At 36.1% G+C, this 13,104-nt stretch overlaps 2 protein-coding genes and 1 long non-coding RNA gene across 3 annotated transcripts; all 3 read right to left on the bottom strand.

The window, feature by feature from the left end:
• Positions 1-1,565: 1,565 nt before the first annotated feature.
• LOC127812829 (uncharacterized) lies at positions 1,566-3,149 on the bottom strand. The gene is made up of 3 exons (XM_052353354.1): positions 3,091-3,149; positions 2,088-2,232; positions 1,566-1,964 (listed from the first exon to the last, which is right to left on the bottom strand). Exons 1-3 carry the CDS (start codon positions 3,147-3,149, stop codon positions 1,566-1,568), a joined length of 603 nt encoding a protein of 200 aa, XP_052209314.1.
• A 1,270-nt stretch (positions 3,150-4,419) lies between these two features.
• Positions 4,420-13,104, bottom strand: LOC127813539 (exosome complex exonuclease RRP46 homolog). The gene is made up of 8 exons (XM_052354559.1): positions 12,800-13,104; positions 12,455-12,568; positions 11,796-11,896; positions 10,353-10,373; positions 9,219-9,291; positions 9,077-9,144; positions 6,710-6,842; positions 4,420-4,893 (listed from the first exon to the last, which is right to left on the bottom strand). Exons 1-8 carry the CDS (start codon positions 12,903-12,905, stop codon positions 4,778-4,780), a joined length of 732 nt encoding a protein of 243 aa, XP_052210519.1. The 5' UTR covers positions 12,906-13,104; the 3' UTR covers positions 4,420-4,777.
• On the bottom strand, positions 9,391-10,346 carry LOC127813540 (uncharacterized). The gene is made up of 2 exons (XR_008026117.1): positions 9,984-10,346; positions 9,391-9,792 (listed from the first exon to the last, which is right to left on the bottom strand). It is a non-coding gene; the product is annotated as an uncharacterized LOC127813540 (long non-coding RNA).

Raw genomic sequence — 13,104 nt, 5'->3', positions numbered from 1 at the left:
AGTGGTAACTAATTAAATATTTAGTGCAGTTAAAATTTTTAATATTGAATTAAAACTAGTTTTAGTGATGAATATCAATGATCTCCACTAATATTATTTTTTTAGATTAAAGTTAGTCTATGCTAATATGAGTTTTAGTAGACGTCAGAACTAATCTTTACTAATATTATTTTTATTAAAAATTGAGATTGATCTTTATTAATGTGAGTTTTAGTGGTGGTCTCAAATGGATTTCTTTGATATTATTTTTTGTGATGGCTATTTAGGATACTCATGAATATGAGTTTTAATAAAGTTCACACTCAGTCTCCATTAATATAATTGTTTTTATTAGAAGTTTAGCAAGGTGAGTTTTTTTTTTTATAGATTATGCGTTATCACTCCTGTCCCTGTCGAACTAGTTATAAGGTCATCACGAGAGAGGTAAATCAAGGATGTGCCTGAGTGATTAGGATTTTTTTTTTTTTTTAAGCTGCGTCCACTGACACCTACCAATGACCAGAAAGATACAAATTTTTACTTCTCCCAAAAATCAATCCCACGCTGACAGTCTCACTTTACAATCCCCTCCTTTGTCACCCAACTATACCCGGCTACTAAAGTGAGTTTTAGTGGAGGTTTAGATAGGATTCCACCAATATTATTTTCGTGGAGGTTATCTTTGAATTATACTAATATGAGTTCTAGTACATTTGATGTCCACTAATATTATTTTTTTACTGACAAGGATAATCTTGGCTGTCATTAATTGAATTTATGAGAACTTTTATTGTGACACTCCTCCATCCAGAACAAACTGTCTCCCAATAAAACAATTAGTGGAATTAGTGAGAGTGTTTGCCACCTAGTGTAGGTCGCAATCGCAACCTCCGCTAAAAGTCTTCCATCTCGCACTGCATTGAGAACTGGATCAAATTCCTTTCCTTAGCTTCTCCAGTTTGCATGTTGAGTCTCCACTCTTAACATGGAGAAAAAAACAGTGCATCTTGCGAGGAACTGGCTTCGTTTTCTTCAACTGAATTTAGATGCCCCTAGAGAACCACTCAAACTTGTTCCCTGCCTATATCAAGTCTTGGAATAATAGATCCACGAACTCTGCACATCCAAACTACAACCTGCTCTTCCTCGAACAAACATGAGCTCAATAACTTGGAAATTTGAGATCAACAATACAAAACCTAATGCAGGATCAACATTGTTGGTTACCTCATTGCCACCCTCAAAACAATTAAGAAGGTGAAACGCCATACATGTTTGCACGTTGAACCATTTAGCTGACTTTGCATCACCATATTGTGGCATTACACCGATCCTTTCATGTCCTCTCCTTTTCATACTTCATCAATCTGAACATATAGCACAATGATTTCCCAGGGCTTGTCACGGTTAAAACAATGCTTCAAATTCTGAAAAAATAAAAAATAAAAGAGAGAGAGAGCATTTTGATGAGAAGTACTCCTGCAATTAGTCAGTTTATGTCTATGGTTACAGGAAAATCAAGGATCACATTGCACCTGCAACCTGAGTTAAGAGTATTATTTTAGTACACAAGAAGTTCCCACAGGCTAGCAGAAACTAGACTTATTAGTTTGCAGCATTAGATTCGAACAAAATAGAGCAGACATGGGCGGATCCAAGGGGAGCCAGTGCCAGCTGAAGCCCAGTGCCCACCTGCTCCTTGGATCTACCCTTTCCAGCTCACCTTTTCTAGCTCTTTGCCCTCTGCCCACTTCACGCAATCCACTGCCCACCTGCTTCCTGCATCCGCCCTTGAGGGCAGAAGTTGGATGGCCCCTGAGAGCAGAAGTTGGATGGTGTTTACCTTTGTGTGTAACACCTATATCATGGATAAAGCTACAACTCCTTTTGAATTTCAAGTCCACTTTAAAGTCATCTGGAATCCCCCCTTCTATGCTGGAAATATGAACGCCTTCCCCTGTCTCTTCAACTGGAGCAAAGTTACTCTGCCATTACAGTGCGCAAGTAATAAGGGTTAACACATTGCTTCTAAAATCATATTCTAAAAATACAGCATCTCTGTCCTTGTGTACATATGGTGAACTGTGAGTAATGCCTTGCAGGGGCACCTGAGATGGCAGCAATGGCTGGTCGATAGATTCAAACACTGAACCAACAAAGGCTTCCAGTAATCTCCGGGAAGAGTTCTTGACAAGTTGGGGAACATTGATTGTTATGGGAAACTGCAACAACTCCTTGACTTTTGAGGAGAGGCTACTAATGGAAACTAGAATGTGTTAGTAATTTGTATGCAAAGTTGATCTAATTTTGCATGTTCTTGGCAGAATTATTACTGAAAAGAGGTTATGGAAGTGGGACTAAAAAGAACATCAAATTTAATATGATAGATATATAGTTTAAGTTCACTCATTGTAACGAAGCCTGTGTCATACATTGAAAGATTAGTTTACCTTAAAAGAAGAGGGAAGTGAAGTCATTAAATGATCAAATTTCTGCGGGAGGGAAGGCTTCTGCACAGAACAATTCACTTGGAAAATTGCATTAGAAACAACCAGCTCTCTCTCGCTCTCTCTCACAATAGTCATCTCTGTGTCAAATTATAGAAGCCGTCAAATCCTGACTACTAGTCCTATCAGCCCAGACAGTTTAAAAGTGCACTTGCAAGCAAAGAAGACAAGTATTTTAAGGCATCTTTTTACAGAATCATGGGAGGCATCTTTGCTCATTAAAATGCCAGTTTGATAGGCTTGTTTTATGATTAAGAAGGGTTATCTAAATTATTAAGAAGTGTGGTCATTAACCCCTCAATAAAAATTTTGTCATATTTCTTCTGTGAATTTCTTTTTTTGGGGTTTACCTTAAGTCCCCTTCATATGTTTGTAATGAAGGTGTAATTTACGCTTTAATAGAGATTAACATTAAAGACTTAAGATGATTAAAAAAAATGATTGAAAGAGAGAATATGCCAAAATTTTAGTTGAAAGGCTAAAAGTTATTTTTTTAAATAGTTTAAGGATCCCTTATATTTTAAGACAATTTTAACGTGGATTGAAGATTAAAAAAAAAAAAAAAACTAACTCTCAAATCCGTTACTCTACCCACCATCGTCACCTTTCCAATTCTGTCATTAGATTTTGCTCCACTTGCCTCCACGAATTTCTTGTCAGCATTGATTATTCTTATCTATCGTTGCCACCACAACTAAAACTTTAAATCTCATAAAAAAAAAATTAGTAAATTGTTTTCTCTCATTCTTCTTTTTAAATTGCCCCATCTCTATTTTTTTCTCTAATATTCAAACACAAAAATCACGACAATCACCACCACTCATCTTAAGTTGACCATTACAACTACCACCACAACTACCAACTCCATCTCAAACAACCAAAACTTCTGCAACCACTACCACAATCATAAGCTACATGTCAAACAACTAAAACTACTGCAACCACCACCATAACTAGCCCGCCTCTCTTTCTCTTTCTCTCTCTCTCTCTCTCTCTCACACACACACAATATTGGTGATGTGATCAAGTGTGGTGAATTAGTCAAGATCCCTAGACGAATAAGATCTTGAATCAATTTTTGTTTTTTGTTTTTGATTACTCATGTTTTTCTATGAAGTCCGGCTCTTTTTTTTCTTCTAGGATCACAATTTTTGTGTTTGTCAAGATTGTTGTCCTTGATTTTAATTTAAGTTACCTTTTTTCTGAATTTTTGTAATTTTTCTTTAATTTTTGTTGCAATTTTCTGTTCAATTACATTTATATTATATACAAAATTTATTTAATTATATATTTTTCAATAAATGAATTTTCGTGTGATGAAGTGATAGGGGAAGTTTTTGATGGGTGATTTTTGGTTGCGCAGAAATGATTGGGGCGGCAGTTGTAGTGGTGGAGATAGAGAGGTCTAAGTGAATGGGTGGCAGCTGAAATGATTGGATAAATTTTGCTTTGACGACTACTAACAGTAAAGACAAATTGTAGGTTTGTGCTATAAAATGAATATTATTTATCTATTTATTTATTTTTTTAAATTACACACTATCACTAGTGCCTTCTGCCTTCTGCTCGATTCAACGATTCTAACAAAAGAGATAAATTAGAAAATCCAAGAGACAAGTTTCGATCTCTAGCACAACTACAAATATAAAAACAATAAACATTTTTTATTTTCAGAATTACTTCTTAACTACTAAACTATCTTCTGATCAAGGTTTGAACACAAAATCTGAAAGTCCAAAAAACAACACTCTAACGAGTTCTTTCTTTAGCAGTTGATCTATGTCCTGGGGGCTAATAAAAAGAAAAGACGAAGATGGTGGCAATGGTGTAAGGTTGACATTGAGAGGGAGAAGAAAGCAGAAATGCTATGGTTGGCAAACAGCTAAAGAGAGAGAGGTGGCTACGACGGTGGCAATGGCCAACAAAAAAAAAATAAAAAGAAAAAAAAAGGTTGATATTATCAAAACATAAAAATAACATTTCCAATATATTCTCACTTATCCATTATTCAAGCACCATACGATTACGTGCGCGCGCGCGCGCGCACATAATGAAACTTAAAACAAATTTAACTTTTCTTTTAGTATATTAAATAACTTTTTCTATAGGATCATCAAGAATTGTTACTTGTGCCCAAAATGCTCAAAGCATGCTCCTTTTTTCCAAAGTTTGGGTTCGGGTTTGGGATCTTGATCCCGTTCTCACATTGCAAGTTTTCTGTCTTTCATATTTCCTTGTTTTCTGTCACTTTGTTCCCTTGTTTCCGCGCCCCTTGCTGCCGGACAACGGCATCACCCAGCCTTGGGAGAGCCACTTGGGACCTGTGTCTGCAAGCTTCTCCTGAGAAAATCCGACAACTTTGCACACGCAGCACGCCCTCGTTCCATGCACTGAAGATAATTTTCCACTGAATACATATAGGCAAACCAAGTTAGACAGTCAAGTTCAAACCACGAAACAAATAAGAATATGGATAAACCCCCCATGAATATGACATTTAAGTTGTCAATGTCCAAGATCAAAGTGCAAACACGGCACAAAACAAGGCAGAAGCTAGAGAATTCAAACGGATTAATTCACCAAAGCAATAGTAGGAAAATTGAATGGGAAGGAGGGCTTAGGCTGCTTTTTCTCCTGCAGTTTTTAAAAGACATCTCAAAACTTTAAAGTCAACCGAAAACCCTAATTTTTTTCACCATCTTAGACTCAATAAATTATGGCTTAAGTTTACACGTCCACTGTGACATCACTTTAAGATGCTGCGCTCTAGTTGGAATCAAGAAAGTGGCTGATAAAAAGCCTCTTAACTTGATAAAAAATAACATAGAAAAAAACTAGAAGTTCTCTTCAGGTTGCATCAGTTACCGAGAGAGAGAGAGAGAGAGAGAGCCCACATCAATATTATAGTAGATTAGAGTAATCTAACTGGTCGACTACCCAGCCTTCTGAGCAAAACCTTACGCTGCCCTTGAAATTATCTTACTCAATATGGGTGTCGGGAAAAGCTTGCATGAATCAAACTTCAACCTCAAGCAGAACTTTTTATTTTTATATTGATTAAGAAGCATGCACCAAAAACTAATAATAATAAACTTTTTGAAGGGGTCAAACTCATATATATATATATATATATTATAAGCTAAAATGGATATGGAGAAGAAATTCTCTAATTCACTGTGAATTTAAGATACAATGATTCTTCTTTTTTTTATAGAGGAAGAATACAACACAATAGGAAAGAATAAATTAGGAAATAAGAATATACATAATATTCCTACAATATACTCTATCAATCAGGGAAGTGATTTGGGGTATCAATCAAAAGATTGGAGATAATTCCCACTAATCAAGGGGAAATTAGCTCCTTTCCGTTTCAACATATATATATATATATATAAAAAAAATATAAAGGATTCCCCAAAATTTATCACTATCAACAACCAATAAATATTCTATCTTCAACAAAAAGAAAAGAAGAGGGAAGCTGTACCTTCAAGCACACAAACTCAAAAGAAAAGGCTGGCCTAACTCACTGTACACCCCTAGATTGTAAATGCAACGCTGCACTCCTCTCCAGCTACTAAACAACGTAGGAGTAAATAATCCACACGTTCACCACTATTCACTTTAAAGAGATGGAGAAGCACTCACTAACAGGAACATCCTTTTCAAGGCAATGACAAAAGGTGAACCCCATGCAATGACAAACATATCTGAAAAACACTCCCAAAGGGAACTCTCCTCACAATACCTGTCCTCCCAAAATCTCACACCCAGACCAATATCCCGTGCAAAAAATGGTAAATTTATAAAACTCCCTCCGCATTTTCATGGTAGCTCTCCAAAAGACAACCCCATAGGGAGAATTGATTCAACCAATATGCTAAATCCCCCACCCCACAATTACATCCATATCTACTAGCCACCACTCTTCTCCAAAGAAAATCATTATCCTTGGCAAACCTCCATAGCCACTAACTTAACAGTGGAAAAGGTGAATGAAGTTTGATTGCCAGATGTACTCAAAATTAAGATTCAATATACTTCTAATTTCAGCAATCATAAGTTGGAGTGTGGGGGTTCTAGATCCAAAACATGGGAATGTTTATCAATTTACAAATATCAGCAAGACAAGTAATTCATCTACAAGCTTCCACTACATTGTGACACAAGAAAATGAGGTATAACATGAAAAATGAAGAACAGATAAATGTGGCAAATACCTGACATTACACCATGCGTCACAGATGTGATTATCCCATGTTCCATTGGTTCTTTCCCCACCTGCAATGATCCTTCTGGAAGGACAGCGTGAATCGAGTTCGGGAAAACCAGATAGACAAATGCTTTCATTTTCTGCAATTACACGCCATAAACATTGTCAATAAATAGGTACTTGTATATGACATTATGTACCCAGTGTGTGTACAAATAAAGCAATAAGAACTCTGCATAAAATGAAGAAGAAAGATTGCTAGATGTGTAAATATGTGAATGCACAGATGTGCAGATGAATAACATGTTAATTTTCTATTTTGCAGTCCTCATAGGCTTCCTATTTGTTGACCATGTTTTAATAAGAACTGAAATAAGAAGAGACAAACTAGTAAGATAAATGGATGTTGTGTATATCCTCCATGCAGTTTCCAATTCCCCTACTCCATTACATGACCCTTAACATAGTTAAAGCAGTCAAGGATAAGTTAATTGAACAGTCAAAAATGCCCTTGTAAGCTTCAATGTCCTCTTGATACCAAAGTATATATCTTTTCACCAGTGCAAGACCATCACCACCATGAAAAGCACCAACCATAATTCAATCCTACCACCATCAACCCTCAGCCATGTACCCACAGGTCACCAAAAACCAAAACAACCAATAGCCCAAGCTAACAGTGCCACCCAAACACTACAAGCTCACACCAGCACTGCAGACAAACTACCACCCACACCTACTCAATCAACATAGGTTACCACCACCACCACCAGAGATCATGCTTCCTCCCTTCCCTCCTCTACATGAACACAAGGGCACTGTCTTGCACCTCAATACCCCACCTCCATCATCATACAAACACAAAGTTATATGCACATCCATGCACACATCATCACTGTATTGCATTTATCAATCACATTGGGGCAAAAAACAAAAGATTTAGAGAGAAAAGGTAATAGATGAGAAATTCAAGATAAAAGTAAAAATCTATCAATGATTTCACTATCTGGGGCAGTAGATGACTGAGAAGATTGAAATTTGCACGTAGGACAGAATGGAGAAAGTGGGTCCTGCAAGAATGACAAGGGGGAGGTACCAGTTTTTTAAAAAAGTGCACTAAAGTGTGCTTTAAGCACAAAGCACAGCATGCTTAGGGATTTTTTGTGCATGAAGCTCAGCAACTTTAGCTAAGCACAATAAAAGTGCTTAGTTTTATTATTATTTTTATTTCAGACAATATGAATGGTTGGATTTGTTTAATTTTGGCAATGATGTGGCTGCTTGAATGGAAACCTTACCCAAAAAAGCTGTTTAAGATCTGATAAAATCATATCTACACTTAAAAAAAAAAAAAGAATTCGACCATATTTACTGAGCAAAAATATTAATGGAAACATGTCATTAGGTGTAAATTAGGGAGTGCTAATATGTTTTTGATTGTTGTACATTAGGGATTAATGATTGATTCCTGATTGTTGTAAATTAGAGGTTGAATGATGGGAGATAGCAGTAAATTAGGGATGATTTTTTTTTTCTTGTACTTTTTTTTATGATTGTTTGAACTTGTAAATGGGTACAAAATATAAATAAAATATGGTATCTCATCATTTATTAAAATTTTCAGCCCTCATCTTACTTAGTTTTCTTTAATGATTGTTTTTTTAATAGTTTATATTTTTTATGCTTTTAAAGGTTTATATTCTTTTCATTTATGTGCGCTTCACTTTGCTTAAGCATGCACTTAAGCTCCATAGGCTTTCTGCGCTTGGCGCTTTTAAAAACATTGGTAGGTACAAGAAACAGTGAAAGGTGGATTGATACAGAGAGAGATGGTTAAGCATGAAGGGGTTGTGGCTGAAATTATTAGAGAATGTGGTAGTTCAGCCAAGGGGACAATGGCAGTTGGTAGAGTCCATGCAAGTGGATAGTGAATGTGCGGAAGGATGGATACTGTTGTCAGTGGGTAATGGCAGATCTTTGATATTGCAGAAGTGCTATACAACAGGATTGTGAAATCTAGAGCACAAAATTGTTAAATAGCATCAACATTTGATTATTGAAGTTCATTTTCAGGCCAGTCAACAACATACTCCATGTCAAAGGGAATGGGGGAAGCATATCAGACCTTCCCTCTTTGTTCAGGTTGATTAAGTATTTAATGTATATCTGACCGAGTTAGCTCAATGATTTGGGCTCACCATTTAACTCAGCTAGTAGTTAAAAGGTAAACATAATTTCATAGCCATTTATTCAGTAGGGAAAAGTATTTCAAGGATCTCAGAGGGGAGTTGTTAGAAACCCAAGCGAGCTAGAAGTAAAGGTAAAGAACCCAATGCCAAAAAGCATCAGAAATTTTAACAGGAATTAACTATACCTGTTCTTCATGTTTGTTGGGGTCCAGAATAACATACCCATTTTCTGTCAGACAACAACATATTGCAACTGCAGCAACCAGCAACAAAAATCAAGGCACATTCATCAAACAATAAAATGGAGCATAACCATATATCTTATACCTGCAAGATGCTTCAAAGGAATCCCAGCATCTACAAGGGCAGCACAAGCAGCATTTATTGCACATACAAGAAGCTAGACAAGGTTCAGTCAAGAAGTCACATATTGTCAAATGGGCATTTGGGTCTCCATTATGAACAAAACCAGGCTATGTTGTCATTCCTTAACATTTAAAAGAAATAATTACAGTCCATGCAGACAGATGGACAACAATAAGAAACAGTCATGCATGAAGAAAAGTTATCCAAAAACCCTGATTAGATGATGTGAGGTTCTAAAGTTGGTCATAATATTTAATCTCAAACCACCGTCTCATAAGGTATATAGAACTAAAATAAGGTGATATGCATCATAAAAGTGAATAGAAAAGTTTGTTTCCAAGGGACATTCAAAGTTTCAAATACTGCCTCACCACACATACATTGACAAGAGGGGAATGATTTGTTAAGAAACAACTAGATGGCCAGAAATACATCAACATCAAACGATGCCTACCAAAATCTGCCTAAATTATATGGCATCTCAAGTAACTTCACTGGATACAGTGAGGGAAAGCTTCATTTCTTAATGGCATTCCTGTGAAGAAGTAATAAAAAGAAAAAAGATTAATTTTGCAACACCATTGCACTTGTCTACTGTAAAATCTTCTCCATGGAATCTCTGAATACCCCATTGATGTAGTTTTATGTGGTTCTAAAAGAAAAAATAAACAAATGCAAAGAAAAAATTAAGTAGCTGGAAGTTCAACAAGATCTAGCAGAACCTACAAATAGCTGTCAATATTATGGCATCTCCTGCAACTTTATTGAACAAGGTGAGGACCCCAGGGGCATGCCATTGAAGCAAAGCAATTAAAATGGCATCCCCAATGCATGAGCCTCCCTGTTCTATGAGGGTCATATTTGTATGTCATGTAGTCTTGCCTTGCTCTAGCAAAAAGACTGCTTCTGTAACTCAAACCTGTAACCACACCTGTCCACTGGAAATTTTTATATATAAATACTAAATACCTCATTGATATAGTTCGAGGAGGTTTTAACAAACAAATAAAATAAAAGAATGTCAACATTAAAAGAACCCTGGTTAAGGTCCAATTAGTTATCATTCTACTAGAAGGAAGTGAGAATGGAGGATACAGCGCCATCATCATTGACAACCTGCAAAAAAAACGCATAAAAACTCGATTGACAACCTGCAAAGAAAGTACAAAAACTAAATGCTTGTAACTGAAGAAGCCACAAACAGTATCATACTTGAAAACAGACAAAAATGGGCAGGAAAGTACTGCCTCTGAATATCTCCACCTTTGCCATGCCACTCTATCAAGTATTAGTTTGGTTAAACAGCAACATAAGGGGCCAGCTGGATGAGCTTTTGTTTTCACTATTTTGCGAATGAAAACAGAAAATGGCATTTGGTTTCTGGCTTTTATTTCCAAAAATTTTGAAAACAAGAAAAAGCTATTTTCACAATTTTCATTTTCTTCCCCTCTTCCATCTCTGACCACTGGCCACTGGTATAACGCCAGAGGGGTCATTGGCAACCATTGGCCTCTGCCAACAACCCTATACTAGCATTACTACTCTCCAGCGACTCCTATAGTGATTTGTCAAAGGAATTGCCAACAATCGAAGGTCACCAATAGCGATAGGTGGGGAGAAAAAAAAAAAAAACTGGAAACAAAATAAAGCAATTGGTAGAAAAAATGCAAAAAAAAGAAAAAATCAAACATAAAACTGAAAACAAGATGTTGTCAAACATGTGAAGTGTTTTTTTTTTTTTTTTTAAGAAAACAAAAACGAAACACAAAATATAGAAAATGAAAACTGAAAGGGACTCTCTCTCTCTCTCTCTGTGGAACCTAGTGTTAGGTTCCAGTGTCTGTTCTTTTTTTGTTTTTTAACTTTAGTTTTGTTTTTTGTTTTTTGTTTTTTGTTTTTTAATTAAACAGAGTTTGGTGCTTATTTTTCCTAATTTCAGTTTAATTTAGTGTCATTAGTAATGGAAGGGGTGTCCTAGAGATTTAAATGAAGTACAGATAGTAGTTTGTATAAAAACAAACTATTTGGGGTGTTTGGACCAAAGGCCTAAAGTACAAGACGTGTATGGTCAATTTATCTAAGATAAAATTATAAATAAGATTATTCATAATAAGGTTGAAGTGGCTCCTATTAAAGATAAAGTGTGCGAAACATAATTAAGATGGTTTGATTGCATGAAACTAACCAATAAAGGCTTCTGTTAGGACAATTGACTTAATGGGACAAGCATTTAGCAAAGAGGTAAAGAAAGACCCAAAATAACTTGGGGAGAGACTCCTAAGTATGCTATGAGTTACAAGGGCCTTACAAAAGATAAGGCCATAAGTCGACATGACTGGCGAGCTAAAATTCCAATATCATACTCCAAATTTTTGCTATTTTGCATCAAAGCAGGATGACAAGGAAATATCCGCAAGTAGCTTAAAAACCACGTATTCATACTCTAAACAAAAATTAGTGATTGTAAGTAGCGGATTGGAAACTCACAATCAGGTGGCAGAAAATAATGATATCTCCAGATGGATCTAGCTGTCTCACCTGAATTATAACTGACGTTGTAGTGTTTGGGTTGACAGTCAAAAGGCATATGCTTTGCAAAGTCCTTTTCAATATCATCTCATGCTCCTTCTCCGGTTTTCCTAGATAACAGAAGAATTTAAATTAGAAGATAGAAGATAAGAACCACACAAGTCAAATTTTTATTTTTCTTTTCTTAAATAAGTAAACAAAGAGTGGCCAACCACACCTAGTGAGATTAAGACTTGTGATTGTTGTAGTTGTAAATAAGTAAACAAAGAAAGTCAAATGAAAATACTTTCATCAATGCTACAGAATAACTTAGAGTGGAGCTAGTACAATAATCTTATGGCATATTACAGACAACATGATTTCAATGCAGCAGCAATCTCTTCAATACGAATGCGAAAATGATAGTTTGGCTCATTGTTTCATTTCCTCCCAATTCTCAAAACAAATAACTATTATGTAATCAATAACATGATTTCCATGTTGAAATTGTTACTTGAAAGCCGCACCTCTAAGTTAAACGCAACTCCATAACGTAAATTCATTGGCTAATCCCTAATATCTTGGTGTGCAACCTCAGTCAACTTAGTGTATAACAATCAAAATTAACATTCCATTTTGTATACAAAGCTCAGGGGTTAAACAATAACAAAAACAATAAAGAAACTCACCAATCTGCCCGGTCTTGGGCTTCCAGGTGACGTCAATGCAAGCCTTTAAAGGATTTTCATTCTTCTTGGTTCCTGCCTTCGGCCCATAAACTGCAGCAAGGACTTTTGTTTCCCCTAAATGAAAAATAAAAAATCAACCAAGTACTCAAATTTACAAGCAGAAACATTAGTAATGTAGAAAGAATTGTTCAATTTCAGCTCAAACTTAACAGAATCCCATAGGAAGGAGAAAGAATGCAAATTTAGGCCCCTTATATGAGAACGACGAGTATGCTAAAAGACCACAAAGAAACAAACCTTCAGTAAATATTGTAAAATCTAGGCGAAAAGGAAAGACGGACGCACCTTGAGACCAACTGGCGGAGCCATGAGCACGGTTAAGAACATTCCGAGAACAAGTGAGTGGTCTTAGCTGGTTGGCTTTACGGCCATCTACTCTTTCTACTTCCATACCGTTTCTTGCACCTCCACCTTCGACGTGAGAGATCCGTTCGAAAATCTCGAAATCGTCAGAGCTCTGAAGCTACGAATCACTTCGAACGTCGGAAACAGGGATTGGCTAGGGTTTAGGGTTTTGAAACGTTGGAATCAAAAAATTTCTTTTGTCTTTTAATTTATCACTTCTTTTTAGAAAATTGACAAACTACGAC

The sequence above is a fragment of the Diospyros lotus genome, chromosome 11 (genome assembly GCF_014633365.1).
Source record: "Diospyros lotus cultivar Yz01 chromosome 11, ASM1463336v1, whole genome shotgun sequence".
In the NCBI taxonomy this organism is placed as follows: domain Eukaryota; kingdom Viridiplantae; phylum Streptophyta; class Magnoliopsida; order Ericales; family Ebenaceae; genus Diospyros; species Diospyros lotus.
Note: the sequence above shows the minus strand (reverse complement) of the source record. Positions and strands in the feature narration are given on the sequence as shown.

Bases quoted from the DNA above. Each gene is read 5' to 3' on its own strand.
- LOC127813539 (XM_052354559.1), bottom strand. From the start codon at position 12,905: ATGGAAGTAGAAAGAGTAGATGGCCGTAAAGCCAACCAGCTAAGACCA. The intron at 12,569-12,799 runs GTGCGTCCGTCT...TTTTTCATTTAG, and splicing joins CTCCGCCAGTTGGTCTCAAG to GGGAAACAAAAGTCCTTGCT. The intron at 11,897-12,454 runs GTGAGTTTCTTT...TCTGTTATCTAG, and splicing joins GCCCAAGACCGGGCAGATTG to GAAAACCGGAGAAGGAGCAT.
- LOC127812829 (XM_052353354.1), bottom strand. From the start codon at position 3,149: ATGCTGACAAGAAATTCGTGGAGGCAAGTGGAGCAAAATCTAATGACA. The intron at 2,233-3,090 runs GTGACGATGGTG...TTCCATTAGTAG, and splicing joins CTAATGACAGAATTGGAAAG to CCTCTCCTCAAAAGTCAAGG. The intron at 1,965-2,087 runs GTGCCCCTGCAA...CTGTAATGGCAG, and splicing joins AGCCATTGCTGCCATCTCAG to AGTAACTTTGCTCCAGTTGA.